This window comes from Colletotrichum paranaense, assembly GCF_030867605.1.
Source record: "Colletotrichum paranaense strain IMI 384185 chromosome Unknown Scaffold_23.1, whole genome shotgun sequence".
In the NCBI taxonomy this organism is placed as follows: domain Eukaryota; kingdom Fungi; phylum Ascomycota; class Sordariomycetes; order Glomerellales; family Glomerellaceae; genus Colletotrichum; species Colletotrichum paranaense.
Genome location: NW_026848981.1, coordinates 145,266 through 171,892, shown reverse-complemented (window position 1 = coordinate 171,892; position 26,627 = coordinate 145,266). Strand labels below are relative to the sequence as shown.

Here is a 26,627-nt window from a genome sequence, read left to right as displayed (position 1 = left end):
TCAGGTTGACGCGTGTTCGTCCTTTTCGAGTCATGTTTCCAGTCATTGGGCATATCTCATCTGCGTGAATTTCTATTCGTAAAACAACCACTCCTCTCTATATCATCGTATTGCCATCACTTATGGCGCCGCTGAAGAGGGGATCGCTTAATGATGAAACGAGGGTTCAGTAGAACTAAACCCCCTGACAATAATGTCCGCCCCTCGCTGTTTCCTCTGTTTTTGCCACCGATATCGCCCTACGCCGGAACTTGGCTCCGAGTCTGCTTCAGCAGCTATCCAAGCCCAGCGCTGTTTCTCGTGCCTCATGGACCCTCCCTTAACCGTTCGGTGCTTGTGGTATCATCAACTGCTTCTCTTCTAGTACAGCGGCCCGCGGCGCCCCCAGCGCGTCTTCTTCGTTACGGGTGTGTGCAACACGTCATCCCAGAATTTCCTGCGCAAACTCATCTCCTAAGAAAAGTACGAGGTGATCGCTCTTTGAGATTCGGGCGAGAATTGCTGAAGCAGCGGCGTGGGGTCCACACCTGCCTGGGACAGAAGAGACTTGATGGCGGATACTACGCGGCTTGCAGTCTGTCCTGCCAGAGAGTCTGCCTCCAGAGCCTGTGCAGTGAGCACAAAGATCTTGCCAGCCTGGCCAACGACAGCCGGATGTTGCCTGAATTCACAAATTAGTATCAGTCATAGTTGACTACTCACGTCTTGGAGATTTACTCACTTGTCAATCAATTCTGCCAGGTAGGCGTAGGCGTAGGGTGCGGCCTCCTCGTCATTTGTGACGGGAAGAGTCTCGATCCACTGAGCCACAATGTTGTTGGGGTCCTGAACTGAGCCGGCGTTGAAGTGAAGAATCTTGGCAATGGCAGCACAAGCATTCTCCGTTGCGTAGACGTTGTCCTCACTCCGCGCCTCGGGAACCTGCGTCACTTGGAACAGGAAAGGCAGGGCGCCTCCCAGGAATTGAGCCCAAGGAAGACCGCCGCGGTGGGCTGCCACACCAATGCCGTAGGCCGCGGCCTGGCGGATGGCGGGCGAGGAGTCCCTGCAACCATCAACCAGGGGCTGGGTGATGAGGTTGGCGTACTTTTGGCTTTCGGTGCCGCAGTACTCCAGCACATCGTCCATGATGCAGAGACCCCATTGGCGCTGGGTAGGGTCTTCCGACTTGAGGAAGCCCTCGTACGTGGGAAGCAGGCGCTCCCATGATGGGAGGAAGGCGGCACCGTGGTTCTTGAAGATGGCGTGGAAGGCCTTGTTCATATCAGACAAGAGGGTCTGGTCATCTTCGATGGCCAACAAAACGTCCTCGGCCTCGTCTTCTGCATCCTCAGCCGGGAGACCCTCCTTGTCCTCAAGACGCTGGGCAACACGGTCCTTGTAGTCTTCGATGGCAGAGTGGACTGAGTCAATGAAGCGAGAGAGGTGATCGGCGGTGAGGCACTCCTTGCCAACGACTTCGACAGACTCGTAGAAGCACTGATACATCTCGGCAAGAGTATCAATCGCAGGTTCCGCGGTCAACACCTCGAGAAGCTTATCCACAGTCGCAGCCCAGAGCCCGGCGAGCTCATTTGATGGGCTACCGTACGTCTTCTTGTAGGAGCTCAGAAGCTGAGGCACCAACTTGGCCGAGATGAATCTGACGGGGTCGTGGAAGAAGAAGGCCAGACCAGGGAGGGCAATCTTCTCCATGATCTCGGCCACGTAAGGGGCGAAGCTTCCCTCGAGTACCTGAGCGTACACAACAAGCAGCTCAATGGCCATGTTCTTGTCCTCCATCGTGCTAGTCCGGATTCCAATCATCTTACCCTTGAGGGGGACGAGTTCCCAACCATCCTCCTGCTGGATCTGCTCGACCTGGTCGTCGTCATCCAGGAGCTGAATGTCGGCCTTGGCGCTGGCGAGCTCGAGAAGAGGTGGCATGACGTTGGGCAGGAAGGGAAGGAACTCCTGGCCGAGGACTCTGCACATGCGGCCCCAGCAGTGCATCAGGTACTGCGCTTGAGGGTCATCAGGATCGGTGATGTTTTGCTGGATGGAGGCAAGGAGCTGGACGAGAGTCATAGCATCTTGGCCAAGTCTTTCCTTGCCGACAGCCAGGGCGATCAGTGTAGCGCACTCCATAGCCTTGGCGCGGAGAAGGCGGAACTCCTTGTCGTTCTCTCTTTGCAAAACGCTGACCAACAGAGGCATAAGGGTATCGTAGTACTTAGAGAAAGCAGCCTCAGCAGCGTCGGCGATGGTGGCGATGGTCGACAGAGCCTGCTCCTGGACGTAGCGCTTCTCGTTCTGGAGCAACTGGAAGAGGTGAGACAGGAGCTCGTCGAGGTAAGGCTCCAGAATGGACTTCTCGGCCTCCTCGCAGAAGTTGACTAGGGCAGCAGCGGCGTGCGACTTGACACGAGCCTCGGGAGAGTCAAGGACCGGGATGATGGCCTTGAGAACACGGTCGTAGTAGTCGGTCTGCATCTTGGGCGCGAAATCAGTGCTCATCTGGCCAAGAGCGTTACAACCAGCCCAGCGCACACGGGGATGCGGGTCCTTGAGCGCAGGAACAACCAAATCGAGAACCTGGCTGAGCTCACCGATCATCAGCTCCCGGCAGCCTTCAGAGATGGCGGAAATGGCCATCAGAGCCGCATGTCTATCTCTCCAGGCCATAGAGGTCATCATGCGGGGAAGCCAGTTGAAGGTCGGTGCCAGGATGGTCTGGCCACCAAGCTTGTTGGCGAGTCTGTCCATGCACTGCTCTCCAGCGACGTGGTTCTGGTCGCTTTCCTCTTGATCCAGCTAGAGAAGTGTCAGTACTCCAATGATGCAAATTCTGGACAGACCAAAAGTATCACTCACATCGTCAGATGACAGCCAATCAGCCGCATCATCATCGTCCTCGCCAAGGTCAGTCATGAGACTGAGGCACTGTGTGATCATATCGTTTGTGTAGGTCTCGTCCTTGCGGCACAGTGATGGTGCGTAGTCGGCAAATGTGGCCATCAACTCAAGAGCGTTTTGGCGGCAAAGGTTATCGAGCTCCTTGTCCTGGATAACGGAGATACTGAACTTGACCAAGTTGCCGAAGAGAGGCTTAAACATCTTGGGCGCGGTCTCGGCCATGTCAATGAGAGCGACAAGGGCGCTGCTAAGGTCCTCAGAGTCATGGCTTTCCTTGATAGGCGGCATGATGTTGAGAACATCGGTAATAAGAGGGTAGTACTTGGGCTGCGCCTTCTTTCCCAAGCTCCTGAAGAAGGCCGCAAACGCCTCCATGGCGGCCAGACGCACCTTGATGAAAGTCAGCCGGCTTGATATCGATGGCGAATGGATGGGAATTCTCCTACCTGAACGGAATCGTCCTTGAAACCCTTCTGGAAGGCCTGGATAACCGTGTCCTCGTGCTGCTTCTCAATAATACCCGGAGTCGTGGCAAAGACGCGGAACGCCGTCTCTCTCTTCTCGGCGTCGGGCGCTATGCTAAGCTGGAAGAGACCGCCCAGCAGCTCGGGCCAGGAATCATCTGCCATGGTGTTAGGCTCGGAACGTCCCAAAGCATGAAGAAGCAGAATGTGGGTGTCGACGTACTGTTTTCGGTGTATTGCCTCGCGACTTCAGCGACAGCGTCACTGATCTTGTTTCTCACGGCACGCTGGAAGTCACCACCGAGGCTCTCGAGAAGCTTCTGGCGGATGACGGCAGCCTGGTCCTGAGACAAGGACAAAAACATATCAACCAACTCGCCGCGGTCATTCTTGCGGCTCTTGGAGGCGATTCTTCGGAAAATAACGGCGGCAAAGGAGCGTATCTGGTGAGCAAAGTGGCGCGGTTAGCTGGAGGCCAGAAGAGCGTGCGTGTTTACATGCGCAGGAATGGCGAGGGTAGGTAGAGGCGGAGGCATGAGGTGCAGGGTGGAAGAGCGTACCGAAGCATCAGATCCGACTTGAATCTGCTCAGCAAGACCCATCAACAAAACCTCGGGTCGGGTGGCTGTCCAGTTATTTTGAAGGTGGTCTTCGGCCTGCGATCGAACCGAGTTGTCTGGAGATTGGAGAGCTTGCAGCAGCTGCGAGAGCTCTGCGTGGACGTCTGGGGGGAGAACAGACATATTTGCGACTGAGACGGGGAGAAGATGGTGGTGGTTTGTTGTCGAGTCGTCTGCTGGATTTTTGCAGATTAATTAATTACCAGCCCCAAGACAGCGCAGCCGGGGCGGTGTGAGGTTGTCGAGGGCGCAAAGCTTGTCGAAAAAGAGGTAGGGTATACGCGGGGGAGAGGCGGATAAGAGTCGGCGTCGGGTTATGTTTTGTTCTGAGGGGTACTTTTTTACCCTTTTCGGTGGCCCAATGTCTCTGGACCTTAATTTTTTACCAGTCTTGGTGCGCCAAAGTAAGCGAACGCGTGTCGGACGAGGATATGGAGGAGGGCGGGTATATGCAGTCGTCTTCTGGAAGAAGGGACTGATCGCAATGAGTTTTCTTGTGCTTCAAGAGGCACGGTTCGGGTGGTGGAGGGAGGTTTTTTTTTTTTTTGGGTCGAAAGGGAAGGGGGAAAAAAACAAAGGAACATGCGGGAGTCAAAAAAGTGAGGCAGCAAGCCCGCGATGGTGAGGGACCAGGACTGGGGGTCTTCTTCGGGTCTTCCTGTCGTGGAGGGGAAACCTGCAAAAAATGACAATAATTTTGGCAGGTTTTTGGCGGGGCTGTTGCTAAAGGGTGGGCTCCACCTGTACGTCCCTCCCGTCCGGCGTCAGGCCGTCCGTGGTCACTTTACCTACCTTACATAGTAGGTACCTACCTTGTTGAGGTGGTGTCGCTGCGAGGTTTGTACCCGTGGTGCCGCGGTGGTACGTACGGGGCGGCATTATCAGCAACTCAAGGCACGAAAAGGCGCCGTCCTGGGCTGTCTGTGGTCTGCCCGCCCTGGCCCCGGCTTGAGGAGGGGGAGGAGGGGTGACGGATGGGAGGGGTTCTGCGGTGTAAGTGCCAACGGTACCTTACGGGCTCAGTACATTGTCACGTCCCGTCGTGTGTACGTATAAAATAATTTGTTAGTAAATTGGGCTTTTGACTGGCTGTGGTTGCATGTGAAGATTGGTCTCCACCGACAGGGTCAACGTTTGATCAAGGTACCTGGCCCTCCAATGCACAGGCACGCAGACGCGCAGAGAGAGCAACACTCATCGACTTCTTTCCAAGCCGTTTGTTACCAAGTAAACCGTCGGCTGGTATGCCCCAAAATGCCAGACTCTACCCAAGAGACATGGTGACGATACAATTTTCAAAAGAGCAATGTCTATGATTTATCATCTGACTACTAAGGTAGCATCACGTTGATTAGGTAGACTGATAGCTATCCCACTCCATTGGTGTTCAATTCGCATCAACCCACCTACCAATTGCCAAACACAATCGGTAAGTATCAAAGCATCTTGGCCAAACACTAAGATAGAACCTGTCCACAGTAGTATAACGCGAACAGATGATGAGAGGCCATTAAAATTCTCTGCCGAGGAAATAACACAAAGAAAGAAAAGCCCGCTGGCAAGCTTCACCATGTCAAGATATATTGCATGAAGCCGAGAATCTCTCTAAAAGCAAGGAGCTTCCTATTTTGAGGCACTCACATTTTCGTCCAAGCTTCCGGCTGCCCTATCATGAAAGACGAGTAAAAATGGCTGTACATGCCGTATTGTGGGCAAGGCCCTTTGTTTCTACCATTGTGCCTGCCAACCAGCGTCCCTGAGGTTAGTAGGCTTGGACACATTTCCCTAGTCACAGATGAGGGGCGATGCATCAAGGGACGGCCCTTTCTCTGGCTGAAAGTCAAGACGGTACGGCGAGATATCCGGCCACATACAATATACGAAGCCCGTCCGAATACAAATATCATGGCCCAGGCACAAATCAAAAAGTAAGCGTCTGCTTACAATGGTGCTGGAGTTACATAAGGTGGCTGCAGGTGGCTGCCGACAAGAAAGAGACGAAACGGCAAATGGATCTTGCATAGAATCCTTCATCTGTGATTAACATTAGTCGCGACCGAGTCCCAACTTTCCTACATCTGATATAGGTATGTACCAGTCCGACATGATTAGAATGCATCTAGATATTTCAGGTATGTATTTGAGCGAAGTATGCGGAAGGGGAGGTTATCTGGCTTATGGGGTATGGGAAGAAGACATAGCCAATGAGAACCCGGTCTGCCAACATACCTGTCCAAGGAGGGGTAGCGGACAGATTCCTTGCCTACACTTGTACATACCTTAGTGTAGACAACCTCTGTCCATTCTAACGTTCAGCACCCAAAAACTCCCTGCCGGCGCTGTTTACATCCCTGGGGTTACGTCTCCGGGGTACGTAACCCCGTTGTGTAGTGGCTAAGTTTTGCCAACGTCCTCCGTAGCGCCTGTCATGATGCTTCACTCGCCTTAGGCAAAGGTAACTACCTTAGGGAGGTACCTAGCTAAGGTACCTAAGGTAAGGTCCAGTAGCTGCAACCCCTCATCTTGCTTCTTTTCTTTTTTCTTTCCCCGCCTCAGTCTGTTCGTCGTCGAGTTGTTGGTTGTTGCCGGAAGAGAACTCTCTTGAGACCTTTTACACATAGTTCAAACCACACTGCCATCTCGCTGCTCCATCATCCCAGCATCGCGACGTTCGAAGACTTCAGCGTCTTCTGCACGAGTCAAATCACGTTTCAACCAATAGAATACCATATCCAGGAGAGCCGTGGAACACCCCGTTGAAAGCGCATGTCAAGTTCGCCTCCCCTGCCACCTTGGGATCCGTCAGATCACTGCAGCCCCTCAATTGCGATCCATAGCTCTACGTAAGGCGGTGCAACTTCCCCGGCCCCAGGCTGGGCAACCGTCGCTCTCGGGCGCAATCAGCCGACCATTGACTTCTTCATCTCTCGGCGCCTCGTCAATAATCCCCTCAGCCACCACAAAAGAAGCGGCTTTGCAAAGTGAAAAGGCATCGCTCATTGAGGAAGACTCAGGCTTAGCCAACATCACGAGCTTCTAGACAGCAAGACACTAAACTGCAGCAACAACATAGCAAGTCGCCAACCACCATCGAAACCCCGCCCTCGATCGTTCTGCCCATCTTGCTACAACATCCCGAGTAGACCGTCCCATACTAGGTTGCACCAACATCTCCAGATTGAATTAAGTCATGGACGCAACACTGACGTCCGGGGCACACAATGACGAAGCCATCATAACCTCACCTCCTGCTGTCCCTCAGCGAACTCCCTCCCAGACGAGCCTGCACAAGACCACCCACGTCCACACCCATCGTCAGAGCTTCGCCGAAAATCTGAGAAATGCGCCTGGCTCGCCTCGCGCCCAGCGACATCCCTCTTTCACTCAAGCTGCTGTACAGGATCTCCTCAACCATCCACCTGCCGCCAACAAGCACTCGAACCCGCGCTTTGCAGGCCGCGACTGGCGCGACATCTCGGTCAACGAGCTCGTTGCCCAAGATGACTTCAGATGGGTTACTCTGGACACCAGTGTTGAGGAGGCCTCGATGGTGCGTTCTCCCTCCCATTTTATTCAAGTGCTTTGTATCTTTTACTAACGCTGTGGTAGACTCTTGTCAAACACAGCCCGTCCAACGTCGTTCTGATCCGAGAAGATGCATCGTCCAAAACCGCTGTTTCAACATTTGACTACAATGACCTAAACACATATCTTCTTGTAGTTGTAGGACTCGCCAGGCCCGACGAGGAGCAGGTACCCCTGTACGACGAAATCGTGAACAAGGCCCAGACGGGAGCCCGTATAGCCCTACGAGATATCCAGCCGCTTTGCCGCAAGGAGTCACTCATCACCTTGCCCTTTGATGAGACACTGGAACGGGCCATCGAAGTGTTTGGCAGCGGCATCCACCGCGTTCTGGTCACAAACCCCTCGGGCGACGTAATTGGCATCCTCACTCAGCTCAAGGTCATTGAGTTCTTCTGGAACGAAGGCATCAATTTTCCCGCCATCGACAGATTATACCCTGTCCTGTTGCGCGATCTTGGCATCGGCACGCAGCAAATCGTCTCCGTCAAGTAAGAACACTCTCCTCTTGCTAGCTTGCGACATGAACTAATGCTTTGTAGCTCCGACAGCATTCTAGGAGACGCCCTGGCGCTCATGAACGCCGAGGGTCTGACGAGTGTGGCTGTTATTGACAATGGCCACAATGTTGTTGGAAACATCTCAACCGTAGACGTCAAGCATCTGACGAATGCCGCCGACGCGCCATTGCTCAAGCAATCCTGCATGCACTTCATCTCTGTCATCCTAGGCGAGCGCGGCGTCGAGCACGGCCGCGACTCTTTCCCGGTCTTTTACGTGAACCCGTACTCGACGCTGGCGCACACTGTAGCAAAGCTGGTGGCCACCCAGTCTCATCGCATGTGGGTTGTTGAATCGGCGTCTCCGTCTCCGTCCGCACCGGCTACTCCCTTGTTGGCGCCCACAACGTCGTCAGTGCTGGTGCCGGGCATTGGTTCCGCGCCTCAGTCGCCTCTCCCGACTCAGGTATCGCACGTTGTACCTGCCGCGGCCATGCCAGGCGCCCATCTTTCCGGCCGTCTGACCGGTGTCATCTCGCTGACCGACATCTTGAACATGTTTGCAAAGTCGTCGGGACTGCGGCCGTCGGACCCGGGCGAGCAGCGAGCGCGCCGTCGCAGGAGCTCCAGCAGCTCCATGCGGCCAAGTCTCGACTCGTCGAGACCGAGCCTTGACTCACGTCGATGAGCAAGACTTGGTCTTTGGCAAATATGGAGCAACAATGAAATCCTAGAAAGCTTTACATCAGCTTTTAATGACTGGCGTTTACGGGTTCGTCACATGGGGCTTCTGCTTTCGCTAGAGCATGCTTGTGCTCACTTTTCATGCTTTTTTTTTTCTGTCTCCATTAGACGGCCGAAGCTTCAGACGAGATATTCTAGATCACTGTCGATAACAAGCGCTTCCCGCACTAAATGTGATCTGAATATTTTCCCACTTTATGCTGCTCGTCCGTGATACATGGGGTGAATCTCTGTCATATTCTGGGCTCCGTATCTGTATGGCCTCTGTCGTCTTCTAGGCAAGTGTCCATATCTTACCAACGACATCGCTAAGAGGGCAATGATTCACAGTTATCTAAACCGAGAGCCGTTTCTCCCCACTTGTAGACATTGACGACTTCGCGTATAACCAAGCAGAGCAGACCGACCAATCTCCTTTGATCGTGACGTGTTGAAAGACCAAGCACGTGCTCAAAGGTGCTGTCATCAGCGTGCCGGCCTCCTGGATTCCAGATCCAAGCATGATGATATACCTCTCCTCACCTCAGGACCCGATGAGCTGCCATGGGTTACTACATCATCTCATGAATAAACATGGTCCTTAGCAAATCTCACAATTTCCAAGGAAGTCAAAAAAAGAAGTCCCGAGAACGCCGTCTCTCTTTCACAACAATTTTCCAAATAAGTTGGCCGGATGAAACTAAATAGCGTGTGACATTGAGAAGGGTAGTGAGTGTATAAGTTTAAATACATCATAGTGAATACAAGATACGAGGTAGCATACACAAGAGACGAAAAGAAAGGACCAAAAAAACAAGCTATCCATGGCATTATGTAGGACCGTGAGCCAACATCCAACCCCTAGCTAACGAAAGCCAGAATCATACCGCTCGGCCATCGACTACAGCGGACGATGCTTGTTGAAAAGCAATCCTACTTTGCGTGCCTATGAAGGCATTCCCCCTGCCAATCCCAACCCTCGATACACCAGCCATTCAGATCCAGCTTTTCATGCCTCACAATCAATGAGACGGATATTTGCTAACAATGGTTTTTTCTCATTCTGCGTCGTATATATGTACTAAGTTGGAGTTGTGGTCCACACACTGAATATGTACACTTCACAACAAAAACTTCTCCCATACCTCCCCCATCTCCCTTCCACTCATGACCTCCTCCAAGTCGGATTCGAAGCCGTGGCTAGCTTCAGAAAGTGGGAGTTTGTTCGAGTTCCACACTCTAGATGGGAACGCCAGCAGCGGCGCAGGTGGCCTGAGCCCAGGAAGAGGCAGCAAGACTAGGAGCCCAAGAGTCAGTATTCGGAAACGCTTGATCCCTGCCTCTATTCGGGGAGATAGAGACATAGAGAGGAATGGAATGTCCACTTACGCGTCGGTAAGCTCGCAGGCACCTAGGACGCAGGTGGTCACGGCGCTGTTGTACGCGGAGGAACTAGATGGTATCCAGCACATATTAGTGAATGGGCTCGTGAGGGGGTTCCAAACAGGGGCAAGAACTCACGCGCAGATGCAGGCGAAGTCGGTCTGGTCAGTGCAGCCGGAGATGGGGAAGTTGTCGACGAAGCAGGGACGCTGGATATCATAGGTTCTTCTCGTTAGCCACATGGTTCGAACTTGGGAACACCCAGAGTCGTCTGTCTATAAATCTGTCTTGAGGTAGACAAAACGAAGGGGGCACTGGAGGAGATGAGGTGTCTCATACCGCGCAGTCGGGGAGGGTGGAAAGGTCCTGGGCAGCGACGAGGCTGGCGAAGAAGGCGACGGCGACGGTGGTGAACTGCATGTTGACTGATTGGTCGTTTTGAGACGGGTGAATATGGGCTTGGTAGTGTAAGTGATCTGAGCTGGTGATGTTGTGCAATTGGAAGGGTTGATCACGACATCTGGGGATGACGATGGGTTTATATAGATCGTTTTCCGTCCCTTCTCTTGTCTGATTATCCTTTACTCTTTCAACCTACATTGCATCGATACCTTGCCAACGTTAGGAGCCCATCATGGTCCTCTACCCCGCAAACTACTACCCGCATTCTTCCTTTCCCATATTTTTCGATGTCTCTCCTCTTGCTTACCGTTAGAAGTGCATCTCCAAATTTCACATGATGCCGAAGAACAACAACGAGGAGGGACGAAGCTCCAAGCGGGGTTGGCCGTTGAGGGCAAGCGAGGAGGCTTTCGCCAAGATGGTTCATCGCGGCATTGGAAAGCAACCCCAGACGGATGTCACGTCCCCCAAAGGGAACTGGCCAACATCGGCGACTTTGCCGGATGGAGAACCCACGGGGGAGACAGGCGTTTGGAGGTTGGGAAACTTGATTCAGATGATGTGGCTGTACGTATGTCTGTTTACCTCAGCAAGGGGGTTGAAGAGTGATGGAGGGCATCACGCTGACTTGAACCACATCAGACCAAGGATGAACCCCCCTCGAAGTTGGGCTTAGAGACGTCCAACTAGACGTTTCTTCATGGGACCAAAGCATGAGACGAACCTCTAGGTGGTAGCAGACAACCTCCGCTAGCATTTCCTTAGGCTATTGACCGGCTCCGACATACGCTTCCGCCTAGAGTAGTCACTCGCAACGGCGGACAGCTCCTCAGCCCATACCATATCACGCCAAGACCTAGTCGATTAACACGAGCACATATAATGCCAAAACCTCCCCAAGTTCCTCCCTCCGCTCTGGCCCGCAAAATTTCGGCCGATCACAAGGCCAACTCGGACATGGAGGCATCTCGACCGATGTGACATTGGCTTAAAGTTGCGGGGAAGCTTGTAAGTAGACAGGCCTATCCGTCACTTCCCAGCCGCATGGCCAGCAAGCGATGAGCGGACGAGAGCGGTTCATCTCACGTAATTGTCTGTTCCGTCTTAAGACGACTGCAGACCACCCACGTCACTGTCTCGAGATCCCCCTCCAAGATTCGGCCAGGCACATCACGGCGCAGCGGTTGCTAGGTGATCGGCTCTGCCAGGAACTTGGATAGGGAGGTGGTCTTTCCCCAAACCCCGCTTGTGGACTGCTGCAAATCCGGGGATTGCGGGGGCGGGCGGGGAGGGAAAAGGGGTGGTATTCAGTCCAAGTTATTCCGGGGGTGTTGCGAGGTTGCACTCGGAGGTCAGTCAGGGTGTGGCCAAGGACGAGTTCCTGCATCGGGGGAAGCATCGGGGGAGGGGAGGAGTTCGGGGCGCCGGCGCCGCCTGCGCCTCTGTGGTGAGTTGATAATACAAGTGTAAGTGGCTTGCCGAGGCGAGGCGTTCTAAGAGGAGGCGGATTGAAATAGCTTCTGATAATGTGACTTTAGACCATGGGACCGACTGGCTGCTCGCTATACAATTTTCGAATAAGCTGAGATGAGTCGTCTGTAGAGGACAAACAAGGGGCGAAGAAAGCTGCTTAGAGCTCGGAGGAATGTCGAATTCATCACTAGTTGGACAGGGCTTCCCCGCGCCGGCACTTTAATGCCGCCTTTGGCATCTGAGATTGCGATTGCAAGGGCTGGGGGGGCAAATGACGGCTTGAACTGTCTGCAAGTGAATGAATGACATCTTGTTTTTAATGAGGTTAAGCTGATGCGCCCTTTCGGAAAGCCCGAACAGAGCGGAAATAATACTTTGACGCAAAAATGGTTGTCAAATATACACGTATAACTTAGTTCCAGCATGGCAAATACAATGAGGCCGAAAATATGAACTCATGAGCAATGAATAGGTCAAAACCAGACCGGGATGTTAGATATAAGAATGTAAATCGTGCTAATCGGGGGGGAAAAGGCAAAAAGTTCCGAAACCGAGAATCGAACTCGGGGCTATGCCTAACCTCTCACTGAGATGAGAGGGCATCATGTTGGCCACTACACCATATCGGATGTGGATACCTGAATTCGCCAAAAGAGTGTTTAGGTAGAGAGCTCATCTCGCGGTGCGTGAAAAGTGCAGAAACGAATTCGCAAATTGGATATCTTTGACGTGGGCTGGTCTATTCTTGTATCGTTCTCCTTTTGTCATTCAAACTCATAAGAGATAAAAGTATAAGACACTGCATGAACTAAACCAAAAGTCCAGCTTGAATTGACTTTCAGAAAGGTTCGTATGCGCTTAGGTGGGTGTTATCTCAGCCGCGCACTGTGCCTTAACACTGTCTTTCAAAACTTTCAAACTTCCAATATCTCACAGGTCATCTCATCTCAGAATTCACTTACAGTAACCCCATCCCAACTGAAATCTCACAACAAAAATCATTACACACGCGCACATACGCACATTTTCTTTTTCTTTCTGCAAGCAAAAGCAAAACGGAACAAGCCCAGCATCACATATCCCTATACCCATATCTCATCATGGCGACCACAACATCCCAAGACTTCACAACCTACTACCTCCAACGCACAACCCAGGAATTCGCAGAAGATCTCGACAAAGTCCGCGCCGCCGACGACTTCAAGGCCGAGTCGCTTCCCTTTCTGATTCACGCCCTGCAGCAGGGCACCGCGCTCTACTCCGCCCGGGACCAGGAGCGCGTCGTCAAGCCTGCTTCTGCTGCTGCTGCTGTAGATGAGGATGTAGAGATGGTGGAGGCAGCCGAGGAGGACGCTGCCCCAAAAAAGGAAAAGAAGGAGAAAAAGGACAAAAAGGAAAAGTCCAAGAAGAGGAAGTCGACTTCTGGTTGAAGAGGGGGGTCACTGCGGTTAGTTCCTTGATGTGAAGGAATTGGAAGGCGGAAAACGTCCTTCGCATGGCAACAAGGGCGCGACTTTTCGACGACACGCTCATTCATCAGCCCGCCAAGGAGGGTTCTCATTCCTCAGGGTGTTCTACCGAGCCTCGCGACTGAGCCGCCATCGAGGAATACGCTATTCGTTACGCAGTATCGAGGCCCGACCTCAAGTTCTGTAATAACACGAGAGCGAGCGAAACGGGCAACGCGGCAGGAGCGCAATTAAGGAATCTCGGGACAAAAGAGCATTTTCATTCCAAATAGCCTTCATTGAAGCTGCACTGGTAGCTTGATAGATACTCATCCTCCGGGGGTTGAGGAAACTTCGGGTCACACGGATTTTGGGGATAAGGCTCGCTGGAGCTCAAAGGAGAGCATGAGGAACCCAGAGTCAAAAGGTAGATATCCTCAAGGCATTCGAGAAGGAAAGTCTGGTACAGGCACAGAAGATAGATAACGGTAATGAGCTACGGGGCCGTAGCAAGGCTAATACAAAGGAGTCTCACGCCTAACATATCCCATTGCTACTGTGTCTTAAATCACGGGGGTTTATAATTCGTTACGATAATCAAGTAATCATTCGACTCTCCAGGCTGCCATAAGGGTATCTCTAGGATTAAAGATGAAAAAAAGAAGAAGAAAACGCCCTTAGCCATGCTTCACACGTGCCGTCGCTGTCTAATGCCCTTGTCGACCGCATATTCATTACTGCGTCATTACCGTCGTCGTTCCGCACCAACACTTCTGACTACTCAATGCGGTTCACAAGCAACCCAAGTCTAATCATTCGTCGATAAATCAGGGCAGCCGATAAGACCGGCGGCCGGCCTCCTTGCGCACAGCCCAGCCTTTGATGGCCAACACAATGATGACCCAGGCCATCAAGACGCCTACAAGACCCATGGTCACGGTGTACATGAACATGGCATCCAAATTGTAGTGCTCCATGCCTTCGACTGTGTCGCTAGCCTGAGGAATTGTAAGCTATTACTCGTTCGGAGAAAAGTAGGTGAAAGGGGACTTACGCTCGCCATGAAGATGATCCCACCAGAAATCAGGCCAAATGAGGCAAGGAGCTCCGTGGGTGGTCGAGACGGGAGAATGGACTTTGGGGGCTTCAGGTACATGATGACATACGAGAACCCACGAGCAAAAGAGGCGCCGGTGAGGAGGTTACCCCACTGCTTGTGAATCATGCTCGAAACCATAGAGTGCTGCGTGTGCGAGCTCATCATAATGCCCAGGAGAAGGATGACGAGTGCTGGGATGGGGTTAATGGAGAACTCATATTGCTTCGGCGGTTGCAGGTCCTTCTTCTGCTCTTCCTCGTCGCGGTAGTGCTCAGAAGCAGCGTTGATGATTGATGTGTTCAAGAGCTCTCGAACCCAACTAGATTCGATAAGCATGCCAACCTGTTTTCACTTGTCAGTCAAATGAGCGACTCGCGATGCTGGCGAGAAGAGGCTTACCAGTCCACCACCAATGAAGAGAACAGTGATTGAGATGTGCTCCAAATCCTGCGCGCTGTATTCTCCTCCCCAGTTTCCAAGATGCTCGAGGAAAATGTTGGTCGATCCGTAGACGAAAATGAGGGCGCTCTCGACAAACTCGGCCGAGGGCCGCCACTTGCCGTCGGCACGCTTCGGCCGAACATTCCACGCCTGCCGGAGCAAAGTCAGCAAACTGATTCCGAACACGGCCGGCAAAGCACCGTTGACTTACCCATCCGAGTTCACCAAAGCTGCCGGTCCATCGACCAAGGGTCAACAAGCCAAGCCAAAAGAAAATGCCGCCCTTGACCCAATGCGCCAAACCGCTGAAGATGCCGTTGCCCTCCTGTGCATGATTAGCTTTATAACTCCAGTAAGCTCGTTCGTGCATTGCTTACAAAGAACCGCCCGTAGGTCACAAGACCTAGGCACAAGGTGACAAACCCCAGCGGCAAGATAAGCCTATCGATTGAGTTGTAGAAAAAGACCAAGCCCTTCAACACGCGCGAAGGAATCTTCCCCGCCACTCTTGCAATCGTCGACCTGGGGTTGGCACCGGTGTTCTCGTCCCTGTTACTCGGCATGGGCATGGGAAGGCCATCTTCAATATCGTCCTCTTCTTCAGCGTACTCCTTTAGGTAGGCGTCGGAGTTGCGCGGGGACACCTCATTGGACGATGAGGAGCGGGAATGACTCCGGAGCGATTCGGTACAAGGCTCGGTGCCCTGCCCGCTGTCGTTGGACAGGCGATACTCGCTAGCATATCGAGAGCTGTTGACGCGGTGGTGCTCTGCCATAGCAGCCGCAGTTACTGGAATGAATGACTGGTATTGGTTACTGTCGGATGTTCCGCGCCTGTCGTGCCTCAAAGTGCCAGCAACTCTTCCAACAAGGCCGATCAGGACCTGCGCCAAGAGAACCCAAGTCACCAGCCAGCCCAGTTTGTGGTGCGCATTGTTGGGGTAGAGGTCAGGCGTGCTGGCATTGTAGATTGTTCCCAGGAGAACTCCAAGCGCATTGACGGCCATGAAAACAAATTGCAGCGCAAGTGTATATCTAGAGCGAGCAATGGAAAGCATCACAGCTGCGAATCGCGTGTAAGTCGGCGTAAAATTACTGGCCAGAGCTCGTCAAACTTACCAATTGGCAGAACAAATACCCAGGCGAGCACCATAAGTCCAATGTGTGCGTACATTATTCCGGCATGGTCGGCGACCGCAAAGTATGTTGGAGGATAGCTTTTGGATTCGGCTTTTGACTCGTCTACGCCTTGTGCCATGCCCATGTCCATCTTCATGGCGTCGGCGCCGGCTTCGTGAGCGCCATGGGCAACAGCCAAGGGCGCAATGCCCAGTACCACCACCGTGGTGATTTGGCTAGCTGACAATTTCATCAAGGGCCCTTTTGCGACTAAGCTATCCGTTGTCGCAAGAGGAGAAGAGGAAGATTCGGCTATGTCGCAAAGAGGAACTCGACCTTTCCCCGGGTCTATTCAGACAAGGTACGGTAGAGTCGGCAAGAGGTCTATCTGGCGCCTCTTCGCAGCTTCGTACGCAAGGACAGAGAGCAGGAGGGTAAGCTTCAAAATTACTGAGGAGACTCTATGAGCGAGAGCGAGGTCGGGTCGCCTTTATTAAACAACAAGCAGAGTGGGGTCTAGCGAAGAGAGAAGTAGAGACGTCGCACCGGCGCCAGCACCGTAGCGGAGACCGAGAGAAGTCCTTTTGCGACAAGATTCTTGTCTAGAGGTGTAAGTGAGGTACAAAGCCACGGTGAAGGATAGCCCAACGATAGCTTCTTGGAGCTGGCGTCGGTACACGGCGATGACATGGCTAGGCTTTGAGTACCTTGAGACCGGGTAGCCAGAAGTCAGGTCATACCCATGCGCATTCCCCATCTCCATCGTTCCTTATGGGATGGTGCAAGAAAGTACCGATGGTGTATCGCACATATTGTCCAGGCAGGTTTCCTGGAAGTCATCCTGCCCACCCCATGTAAGGTAAGGCGGCGGCCGCCGCGAGAAAGAAGTCACCGACCGTGGTAGACGCGAGGCGAGTGGCAGCAAGTATGCTCGGCAGCGTGTGTGTAAGTGGTGACAAGGTCAAAAAATGTGCAAAGACCGACTCCGAAGGTTCCGAAGGCATCCACGAGCGAGGGTCCGGCCAAGTCCAGCATCATCCAGTGACCGGAGAGAGGAGTTAAGCCAAGAGCTGTGCGGGATGGGAACAGTAGGTAGTAACTTGTCACCCACCTTGCGTTGCTGGCGGAGGTACTCGAGAAATGTACCCGCCCGCCGACCCGAAGCTACGGGAGCTGGCCGGTGTGAGCACGTTGAACAATGGATGGAGGTGAGAGGAAGGGGGTACACAGTAGGTAGTGTAAGCAGCTTGAAGGGGTGACATGTGGACGACATGGAAGGCGCGAGAGCTTCATTCCCTGAGATTCTATGTACATACCTTGCCTTCTTTCCTCTGCGCCGTTAGTGATGTTGGTGGGGCAAGCACTACACATCCTGGGAATCTAGCGGGGGTGCGGGGAGCTTTCCTGCACCAGCTTACCAGACCAGCTGCCTTACTCCAGCGGATTTCGCGGCAGTGACGCCATGAGACCCTGCCAGAATTTTTCATAACCACCTCATTGGAGAGAAGAAGGTTGCGATGAGTGCAGTAGCGTGCAGACCTAGACGGCCAGACAAGGTAAGTAAGGACCGTAAGGTGAGGTAAGTACACACCTCCTTACCTGCCTTGAGAAAGAGAGGGTATTCCTGGGAGTAGTTGGAATCCGTACTCTCACTCATCCGTTGGCTCACTCACACTACTTACACGCTTAGTCATTCAAGCTCATCCTTCAAACGTCCCCAATCGTGACATCAAAGTGAGACTCTCGTTCCTGGTGAGTGAGTGGCTGGATCTCATCAAGATACATAATGCGCCACTGACTTAACATTTCAGCCTCATGAGGAAGAGAAGAGAGGGCAACTTCCAGCATCGAGATGTACTCCCTTGAACAAGGAATCCGTGACCATGCAGCTATGTGTAACTCTCCCGGGATCAACGGGGACTAGGGAACCAGGGGGTGAGTGGGTAAGGTAGCGACTACGGAGCAACAGACCAACACCAAACAAAACAACCTTATCGCCAAGATCGCGGTAGCCGAGTGCCGTTTTCTGTCGTTAGTGTAAATCACCGATGACGTGCCTTTTCTCTCCTTACCTCAGGCCTCAAACGCCCTGCGAGATGGTATCTGACCACCAAGCCGTCAATAACACGCGCGTCGATTCGTGGTGCTCGCCGCAGCCACTCAAGCGTCGTCGTCAGATGTGCGAGGCTGTCTTTGCTGTCCACCCATGGTACTAAAGAAGGGCTCATTGAATTTGTAAGTCAACTTTGCTACGGACCAACATTGCTAGTGGTGTGTGTCCCACCATGTCAGATTCTTACATGAACGTGGCGCCCTTCAGAGACCCGAAGACCTGTGAACACTTTCGTCTAGGCATGGGAGTTGAGTCACACGGGGGAGACGGGCGAGCTACCTATCGCCATCACATAACTCCGTCGCATCACCTACCTATCCCTGTCCTGCCTTGCCTGCGTCGATCTGTAGTGTAACTTCCGTGGAGGTTGTGGTGTGGTGTGCGTCGTTCCCACTCCACCGATGGGTGCGGTAAGCAGAGACTGAGAAGGGCCCGGCCACGAGCTAAAATGTCATAGGGCAGAGAAAATGTTTTGTTAATAAGCAGAACGAAAACGTGCAGGACCCCCAGTGCCGGCCGATGCGGGAAGCGCGAAGTACCGACATGAAATGTCTAGGTAATCCAGAACGTAAGAACAAAAGAACGAAACCAAAGTTTTGGCCGCGCTTCCGAAGCTCCGTCCGTTGGGAATAAGCCCTGCGTCAAATCCTTCTGACGCCCAGCTCTGCTATCACTGCAACATCATCTTGAGGCCTGAAGGCTGTGTATTTTTTCTCACCCCGAGTTGGAAGTTGAACGACGCCCGGCGGGCGGCCGAGCCTTTGCCAACGCGGCGCCAAGACGAGTAAAATTTGCGGACACGGAGGATACACGAAAGCTCCGTACGAACAGGCCATGTACGGAGTACGTTACGGCGTGTCTCACGTCCCGTAACCCCCGCAGACCGCCCGGCCATGGGGTCGTGAAACTTCTGAACTTCTGAATTCCTATATTGATGATGCTGAGCTTGTTTCCCTGTAACTTCTATTCTGCTGCCTGCTTGCATTCTGCAATGAGACTTTGCTCTGCTTCTCTCAATGGTCTAACCCCAAGGGAGCCAATGACTTCTCCTGCTTCTCTCTGCGCCATGCCCTTGGCCTGAGTATGTTCAACCTGAGCGGTTGACCGAAACCTGCAATGAGCCATACCCCACGTCAACAGACGCCGGCCCAGATGATTCACTTTGATTCATCACGTACAGAAACCTGGGGGGAACAACATCGCGGTACGCCATATAGTGACCGTATTACAAATGGGATGGCACCTAGAAGCCAAAAAGTAGAGGATAAGTCAGCAAAAGGAAAAATTAAAGCAGCCTCATGAACAACTAGTTCGCCCAACTCCACCAAGAAGAGAGCAAAAATCCACATGGACGGATGCAAGCAGGAAATCCACAACCCATCCGCCCACCACCTGGCCAAATCCACATGAGAAATCCGTAAGTGCGCATCCTTGCCTTCGATCCGCCCGTCAAACCCACGATCCCGCTCTCCTTCTTGGCTCCACATGACAGACTGGCGGGTACGTTGTACCTTTGATGTACCTACCTGAAGTACCTTGGGTACCTCTCATGGCCGACCGGACCTGATTGTTGAAGCACTGCGAGACATCATCAGCGAAGGCCCCTCTTTTCCCGCGGCTTGGGGTCGGTGGCTCCGGAGTCAAGTCGGAGTCCGACCCGCATCGACACGGGGCATCGTAAAATTCGTAGGAAGTTTTTGAGGCTACTCTGCTTGATATGGATGATGACGCTGTTTCTCGATAATATCGAAGGAATATCAGCTTCTATGCAATTGTAAAATAATATTGATCGAGTCACATCTGCAGTCGAAGGGCGGATATCTCGGTCACCCTTCCGACTACAACACCCAGTATAACAACTTGAGGTGAGCTGGACATACAAAGACATACCGCCGCACCAGTTTTCTCTGACATTCTAACATTCGATAAGGTGAGATTGTGGCATATCACCCGCAATGCTCTAGTCTATTCCATGTCAACTACTGCACCACACCGCCCTCAACCTCTGCTGCGTTGAGCTTGCGTCACAAGATATCGGAACAGCGCATCCGTTTCGATGCTACCAAGAAGAAGAGAATCCTTGGAGAGATGCAGACCGCGACCGCTGTTTCTAGCCTTCCAGGTGGCGCCCCACTTTCATCGTACGTCCCGCGCCGTCACGAGATTCGACTTGTCCGAACCTTCCGGCGGTCTCGTTGCGCTGTGTAACCTTGCCGCAGAGCCATCGCGATGCACATGGCCCATCTAAGCTACGCGATTCTTCCAATCGCCGGCTGACTATGGCAAACTCGAAGCTATTGTAGAAGTATAGTGTATTGCATTATACGCTCAGCACACATACCCTCATTGCGGGATCGTCTGGTTTCTATGATATGCGTCGTCCTCAAAGCCATGAGGTCCATCCCCACTTTCCTCCTACTTAAGTATGACATATCACGGCGTCAAATCTGCCGTCTTCGGATCCGAGGCTCCGACCAAGGTCCGCCAACACCTCTGCCCCGTTTCATCATCTGGACGAATTATAACGCAGATCGATCTTTCAACTTCCATCTCTCATCACTCTGGACCACCTTGTTTTCCTTTTCGAGCTTTCCCAAGATCTGTATGACCCCACCGCTCGCCGGGATATGCAGCTCCTCAGGAACGTCAGCGTAAATTACTTTGACAAGCTCCATGACCGTCCAGGCGTAGGGATCGCCCTCGATACTAGAGCCTTGCCTCGCCGTCCTTAGCGTACGAATGACCTGCTCCTCTCGAGCCTTCCTGTGGATGATGTAGTCTTGAATCTTGGACGGGCCGTTGTCAACCACGGGCCCGTGACCCGGATACGCCCTTCCCTTGAACAGGCTCTGCATTCTCTCGAGACTGTTGAGGTAGACGGTCAAGTCCTCGAATACTGCGGTACCCTGGCCCAAGACGTTATCCGCCGTGAACATGGCGTCCTCCTCCTCCAAGACGAAGGCCATGTGATCGACGGTATGCCCCGGGGTGAAGACAGCGGTAAGGCTGACACCGTCGACAAGAAACTTTTGGCCGTCCGAAATGTCTGACTGGCCCTCCTCGGGTTGGTTCTTGAAGACCTCTGAGCTCGGAGACAGCTCTAGCAGCTGCTGGATGCCGCCCGTGTGATCATGGTGCCAGTGAGTGATCAGTACCTTCTCCACCGTCGCCTTTTCCTGCTCGAGGGTTGACTTGACCGCGGCGATCCACGATGGCTTGCCCTCGCCTGTGTCGATGAGTATACGGCGGCTGCCTGTGCCGAGGAGATACGTGTTGGTGCCCTGCAGCGTAAACTTTCCAGGGTTGCCTCCCAGAATGCGAATACAGGCTGGGCTGAGGCGCTCGACCTCGGGTAGCGATACTAGTTGTGAAGCCATTGTGTTGTTGTTCTTAGTACGATTCAGACGGGCAATATGTCTAGTCCCGGTTGTAGTTGAGTGAATTGGCCGTCTTAGTCACAAACCAGCGTTGCGATTACATGGGGAAAGCACGCTGAACACAAGACCCCGCATGTTCCTTCAGGTATGCGACAGAGAGTTAGCCGCGACGTGACGCTGGGCATTCAATCTGGCGAATAGAGGATAAGTTGGTGCTCCATGTACGTGAAGACGCAATGGAGGGGCAGTGAAGATACCGAGGTTGAACCAAATGCGCCGACAGGCACTTTGATGATGGCTCTTGTAAGCGGCTTACCTCAGCAATGTCTTCATATAGAATTTCACCAGTGAAAGTGACCTCACTGTTGCCGCGTTGCGACGGGAGGGTCCTTCTCTGGACCCACCGAAAAGTGCCCCGAGGTTCTGTGGGAATTCAGGGGCATAGGGGGACTTTCGGCAGGCGGATAAGCAAAAGTTGTTATCGATAAGAAACCGCCCGATCAGGTGCCGATAAGACCTGGATTTACTGCCTGTTGGCCGCTGGCGCCACGGAATCTACCCGTCTGTGCACCCAGTGCCAGCTCCAACATTTGCAACTTCCAGGGATTGTTTGTAAGGCCTTTTGGGAACTGTGCCCTCCCGACGATCCTGAATCACTTTGCTCTTTGCGCATGAAATCTGTCGCAGTCTGGAGCCTTTGGTTCTGTTTTCCTTCTGCACCACCAAATTTGGCCTCGTCCACAGCTGCAACTGGGACTGGAAGCGACAGCCCGCGCGGACCTTCTCGATCTTCGGCTTGCGCCATCCACCAAAGCTCGCCCACCCGCCCACTCTCTGGGGAGCTTCACCACGGCGCGAAATCGCTCCTTCCGACAATCCAAACATCCTCTACTTTGCTCAGCATCACTGGCTCGGCTTTTCTAGCCGGTAAATCCTACTCTCACTTTATGTTTCCGTCTCTTGTCTACCAATTGACCCATTGTATTGCGACGAACTCGCGGCTAACGGTGGATGTCCAGTAGTATTGTTGCGCTGGCCCGACTCCGGCCGTTACCAATCCACGACGCCTTCCTTGCCCATCGTCGGAATCACGAACTTATCTTTTCGATTTTGGATCACATTTTGCCTCGGCTTTCTTTGCGCAATAGGAAAATCCCAAGTATTTTGCTTTCCAGGTGCTTCAAGGCAAGAGCAAATAGGCGAAAGAGCAGGACGACCGACCGATTAATTAAACAACACCATCCACAACATCCAAAATGTCTGCTCGACCAACGACGCCGATGTCCCCAAAGACCGCCAAGGTCAAATCGCCCCTCCCTGGCACACCAGTCTTTGGCTGCGGTCAGTAGACCCCGATTGTGACTTGCTGCGGCGGCAGGAATGGGCCAGAGTCAGGCTGACAGGATACAAACAGAACACATCCAGCGGCTGTTCACCCAGTCCACAGAGGGTATTACCCAATGTGTCCACCACTACAAGATGATCCTCAAGAACATCTTTGAGCAGACGCCTGTTGTGCCGCAAACATTCAAGAACTCTGACGGCCAGGTCATGACGTCTCTCACATCCAACTACCTCTGTCTACAATGCTCCGCCATTGTCAATGAGGATGATCGTCTCAAGCACGGCACAAAGAAGCAGCATCGCTTCTGTACGTGGCCCGTCACCGAAAGCAAATGTGATTTTCCTAACAAAGTTTAGATGTCGACTCAAGGAGTGGTGCCCTCTACTGCCAGATCTGTGATGACCTAGTTTGGGACCCCACTCTCGAGGAGCTTCGAGTTCGTAAGATGGGAACAGGAACTTTTTCCAGTAAGTTGTCTTTACTCATGAGGGGCGTCCCCCTCGTACCTCTAACTATAACCTGCGTTGTTGTATCGCCCAGCTTTGGCTCCTAGCTGCCTGACCAACATGCTAATTGATCTTCTAGACCGCAAGAGAAAGCACGATGAGATGTTCTCAGATGGCGTAAAGGACAGTTCTGCAAGCAACCCAGGCTTTATATCCAACAACACCACCACTGCCTCTTGTAAAGCCAATGGTCTGCGCGGAATCTACAATGCCGGAGCAACATGTTACCAGAATGTGGTGCTGCAGAGCTTCCTCCACAACCCCCTCCTGCGCAACTTTTATCTCAGCGACGGCCATCAGAGCACCGATTGCCAGCTGACAAACTGCCTCAGCTGTGCCATGGACGACATGTTCCAGGACTTCTATGCTGTTGAGAATACTAATGGATTCACGGCGGCTAGTATTCTGTCTGGATTCTGGATCTCGGAGAAGAAGGCGTTTGAGAACCTCGTCACCACCAAGGAGCAGGATGCCCATGAGTTCTTTCAATTCCTCGCCGAGGAGCTGCATGAGCGCAATGGAGATGGCAAGCGTCCTGAGACTGGAAGCGAGCATACATGTAATTGCATCATCCACCAGACATTCTACGGCAAGCTCCAGACTGGCACTACTTGCCAGAACTGCGGAGGCGTCACCAACGCGGTTCAATCCTTCCTGGACCTCAGTCTTGGACTGGAGAACCTCTCTCACAGGAGAAAGAAGGGAGGCCAGAAGATGCCCAGCCTGACTCTGCAGGAGTGCTTGGATGAGGAATACGTCAAGTCAGACAAGTGCGAGTATCGGTGCCACAACTGCAGCTCGATGCAGCAGGCCAAGAGAGCCACCAGCATTAAGCGGCTGCCAAATGTGCTCGCGATACAGCTCAAGGTATGTCTAGCCGCATGATTACGGTGCCCTTGTCGCCAGCTAACAATCATTACTAGCGATTTGAGTACAAGCAGGGCCGCCATGACCGCGCATCAAAGATCGAGACGGTGGTTAACTTCCCCCTTCAGCTCAACATGCTGCCATATACTACCAGAGGTAGAGGCGCGGACTCCAAGGATGCCTTTGACCTCGGAAGATCTTGCACGTACGACCTCCTTAGTGTGGTGGTCCACGTGGGCGAGATCGACACGGGTCAGTTGACACATGACGAACCAATTTGAACGCTGTTACTGACTGAGTACCTAGGCCATTATGTATCCTACTGCCGAGTAGGCGACCAGTGGTTCAAGTTCAACGACCACAAGGTTGAAATGGCGTCAAAGTCAGACGTCATGAGTGCTCAACCCTATCTGCTCTTCTACATTATTCGTTCACTCTCGTAACCTCATACCTCGAGAGAGAATGAAACGTATCAAGCCTAGCAGTGTAAAACAGTAATGCCACCAGGTCAAACGAGGTCAAGACGGTGGCCCGCCGAAAGTATGGGGAAAAGGGGCGCTTTGGAATGGCGAAGGCGGGGGGCGACGGAGGATCAAGCATCTTGTCGGCGTTGGAAATGAACGTGGGTAATGCATCATCTTGGGCCCTTTGGCAAAGGCGAACAACAAAATCCGCATTTTGGATGGCAATCCTAAGGAGCCATCATTGTATAGAACAGCGATCAAGCGTATGTACTTTCTATTGAAATCTCGCAAGCCAGAAATATGTGCCAAATCGGGCCCCGTCAGGGCAAGAGGGCAGGCCTATCATCATGAGCTCGCCACCCCATGTGAGGAGGGTCGCGTTGCCTCGGTCTACTTTCTAAGGATCTGTTCCCCCTTTTTTCAACTCGAAGCCGCCTCCCGCCACGTCCAGTCTTTGCACTCAAAGTTTGCGTAACACCAAAACTCGTTGCTGAGCCCTCGCTCGTGGCTCGGCTCGTATGTGACGGTTCTGACACCGAGGGGCTTGTATATCCTGTTCACCAACTCGGCCATGCGCTCGCCAGTGCTGACGATGACACGGCCCTTTTCGGCGACATCCGGCTTCATCATCCACCGGACCGACATGGCGGCTGAAGATCAAAGGACTTTATCAGCATGGAGGCGTTCTTTCTTCTACTTGAATCCCGGGAGGAGGGGGTTAAGCTTACTCTTGGTCTGGCAGTCCTCACTGAGGAATGGCGGGTCGATGACGAAGCGGTCTACGACACCCTTGAGCTCACTCGGGAGCTTGAAGGGCTGCGCAAAGTCGTAAAAGACGAACTCAGGGAAGACGTTGAAGCGGTTGTCGTGTTCCAGCAAAAAGACGTTTGGCCGGGCCTCGCTCTCGTCTCGCGTAGTCTGCAGAGTAGTCAATATATCGTCCAAAGACATGGCGAATCGCCCCTTGTAGCGGTGCTCTTACCAGGATATTATGCAGAGCAACAAACACACTGGGCGCAGACACAATCGCAATCGTGGTATCCGCATCAGCGCCCTCGAGGAGTTGCCTCGCCAAGAAACCCGCCGTCTCGTCAGAATACTAAGGGAACAGAAACAAAATTTCAAGTCAGAATTTTTTGCTTCCTCTTTTCCAGAAACCCTTGAAAAAAGCGCATTGCTTTTCTGCGTGCTGATGAAGGTTCCTCCTTACCCAAAATTGCGACTTATTCCAGTCCTCCATGAACGCCGCCATGGATATCGGCGCCTTCTTGGCCGCATTCGCCTCCGCTAGTTCCTGGAGCCTCTCAAACTCTTTCAGACGGGCATCCTCCTCGGCCTTGAATTCGGCCAGCGCCGCCAACGCGTGCGAAGAGAGAGCACTGTCGGCGCAAAGAAGAAGTGTTAGTCAATACTGTGCCACTTATCCGGTGGAGACGGGGATAGTTCGAATTTTTCGGTTCTTTGGAGCTGGCTTACAGAGGCTCGTCCTCGCTGTCTGAGATGCTCATCTTGACTGTGTTTTGACGAAAAGTTTTAGTGAGTTTGATGAGCAAAGTGAAAAGAGAAAGTCTGCATGTGAGCCAGCCGCGAACGAACAAAGTTTTATGATAACGACTGCAGTGACCAAGAGGGTTAAAATGTAAGAGGAAAACTGAGTCGCAACGTGAGGTGAAAGGACTGCTAAGTCTGTGTCAAGGACCCAGTTTGAACTGTCAGAAACTACACTGTATCAACGAATCAGCTTTGACATTGCAGACATACCAACTGATGCCAACACCACGGAGCAAAAACCACATTGTAGAA

General features: G+C 52.8%; 13 protein-coding genes across 13 annotated transcripts; 5 read left to right on the top strand and 8 right to left on the bottom strand.

Moving 5' to 3' along the window:
* Window positions 1-453: 453 nt before the first annotated feature.
* On the bottom strand, window positions 454-4,102 carry CPAR01_16138 (uncharacterized protein; the record flags this gene model as incomplete). The annotated part of the gene is made up of 6 exons (XM_060500383.1): window positions 454-661; window positions 722-2,793; window positions 2,854-3,285; window positions 3,342-3,517; window positions 3,583-3,802; window positions 3,857-4,102. The coding sequence occupies 6 exons, from the start codon at window positions 4,100-4,102 to the stop codon at window positions 454-456; spliced, it is 3,354 nt and encodes a 1,117-aa protein (XP_060340864.1).
* A 1,546-nt stretch (window positions 4,103-5,648) lies between these two features.
* CPAR01_16137 (uncharacterized protein) lies at window positions 5,649-6,013 on the bottom strand (the record flags this gene model as incomplete). Its single annotated transcript, XM_060500382.1, has 2 exons — window positions 5,649-5,719; window positions 5,854-6,013. 2 exons carry the CDS (start codon window positions 6,011-6,013, stop codon window positions 5,649-5,651), a joined length of 231 nt encoding a protein of 76 aa, XP_060340863.1.
* Window positions 6,014-7,169: 1,156 nt separating this feature from the next.
* On the top strand, window positions 7,170-8,752 carry CPAR01_16136 (uncharacterized protein; the record flags this gene model as incomplete). The annotated part of the gene is made up of 3 exons (XM_060500381.1): window positions 7,170-7,529; window positions 7,589-8,055; window positions 8,107-8,752. 3 exons carry the CDS (start codon window positions 7,170-7,172, stop codon window positions 8,750-8,752), a joined length of 1,473 nt encoding a protein of 490 aa, XP_060340862.1.
* A 1,274-nt stretch (window positions 8,753-10,026) lies between these two features.
* CPAR01_16135 (CFEM domain-containing protein) lies at window positions 10,027-10,590 on the bottom strand (the record flags this gene model as incomplete). The annotated part of the gene is made up of 4 exons (XM_060500380.1): window positions 10,027-10,084; window positions 10,177-10,239; window positions 10,309-10,445; window positions 10,510-10,590. 4 exons carry the CDS (start codon window positions 10,588-10,590, stop codon window positions 10,027-10,029), a joined length of 339 nt encoding a protein of 112 aa, XP_060340861.1.
* Window positions 10,591-11,701: 1,111 nt separating this feature from the next.
* CPAR01_16134 (uncharacterized protein) lies at window positions 11,702-11,959 on the bottom strand (the record flags this gene model as incomplete). Its single annotated transcript, XM_060500379.1, has 1 exon — window positions 11,702-11,959. One exon carries the CDS (start codon window positions 11,957-11,959, stop codon window positions 11,702-11,704), a length of 258 nt encoding a protein of 85 aa, XP_060340860.1.
* A 1,186-nt stretch (window positions 11,960-13,145) lies between these two features.
* Window positions 13,146-13,475, top strand: CPAR01_16133 (uncharacterized protein; the record flags this gene model as incomplete). Its single annotated transcript, XM_060500378.1, has 1 exon — window positions 13,146-13,475. One exon carries the CDS (start codon window positions 13,146-13,148, stop codon window positions 13,473-13,475), a length of 330 nt encoding a protein of 109 aa, XP_060340859.1.
* An 845-nt stretch (window positions 13,476-14,320) lies between these two features.
* CPAR01_16132 (uncharacterized protein) lies at window positions 14,321-16,915 on the bottom strand (the record flags this gene model as incomplete). The annotated part of the gene is made up of 7 exons (XM_060500377.1): window positions 14,321-14,491; window positions 14,548-14,934; window positions 14,992-15,183; window positions 15,245-15,358; window positions 15,411-16,096; window positions 16,153-16,500; window positions 16,699-16,915. The coding sequence occupies 7 exons, from the start codon at window positions 16,913-16,915 to the stop codon at window positions 14,321-14,323; spliced, it is 2,115 nt and encodes a 704-aa protein (XP_060340858.1).
* Window positions 16,916-19,422: 2,507 nt separating this feature from the next.
* Window positions 19,423-19,752, bottom strand: CPAR01_16131 (uncharacterized protein; the record flags this gene model as incomplete). Its single annotated transcript, XM_060500376.1, has 1 exon — window positions 19,423-19,752. The coding sequence occupies one exon, from the start codon at window positions 19,750-19,752 to the stop codon at window positions 19,423-19,425; it is 330 nt and encodes a 109-aa protein (XP_060340857.1).
* Window positions 19,753-19,804: 52 nt separating this feature from the next.
* CPAR01_16130 (uncharacterized protein) lies at window positions 19,805-20,473 on the top strand (the record flags this gene model as incomplete). The annotated part of the gene is made up of 3 exons (XM_060500375.1): window positions 19,805-19,855; window positions 20,072-20,130; window positions 20,230-20,473. Coding segments are annotated over 3 exons (354 nt in total), but the record flags the coding sequence as incomplete, so codon positions are not given.
* Window positions 20,474-20,784: 311 nt separating this feature from the next.
* On the bottom strand, window positions 20,785-21,642 carry CPAR01_16129 (metallo-beta-lactamase superfamily protein; the record flags this gene model as incomplete). Its single annotated transcript, XM_060500374.1, has 1 exon — window positions 20,785-21,642. One exon carries the CDS (start codon window positions 21,640-21,642, stop codon window positions 20,785-20,787), a length of 858 nt encoding a protein of 285 aa, XP_060340855.1.
* A 671-nt stretch (window positions 21,643-22,313) lies between these two features.
* Window positions 22,314-22,870, top strand: CPAR01_16128 (uncharacterized protein; the record flags this gene model as incomplete). The annotated part of the gene is made up of 2 exons (XM_060500373.1): window positions 22,314-22,569; window positions 22,662-22,870. 2 exons carry the CDS (start codon window positions 22,314-22,316, stop codon window positions 22,868-22,870), a joined length of 465 nt encoding a protein of 154 aa, XP_060340854.1.
* Window positions 22,871-22,898: 28 nt separating this feature from the next.
* On the top strand, window positions 22,899-24,803 carry CPAR01_16127 (ubiquitin carboxyl-terminal hydrolase; the record flags this gene model as incomplete). The annotated part of the gene is made up of 6 exons (XM_060500372.1): window positions 22,899-22,983; window positions 23,057-23,293; window positions 23,344-23,454; window positions 23,573-24,360; window positions 24,417-24,612; window positions 24,667-24,803. 6 exons carry the CDS (start codon window positions 22,899-22,901, stop codon window positions 24,801-24,803), a joined length of 1,554 nt encoding a protein of 517 aa, XP_060340853.1.
* A 441-nt stretch (window positions 24,804-25,244) lies between these two features.
* Window positions 25,245-26,332, bottom strand: CPAR01_16126 (uncharacterized protein; the record flags this gene model as incomplete). The annotated part of the gene is made up of 5 exons (XM_060500371.1): window positions 25,245-25,474; window positions 25,553-25,742; window positions 25,807-25,923; window positions 26,035-26,203; window positions 26,301-26,332. The coding sequence occupies 5 exons, from the start codon at window positions 26,330-26,332 to the stop codon at window positions 25,245-25,247; spliced, it is 738 nt and encodes a 245-aa protein (XP_060340852.1).
* Window positions 26,333-26,627: the final 295 nt, after the last annotated feature.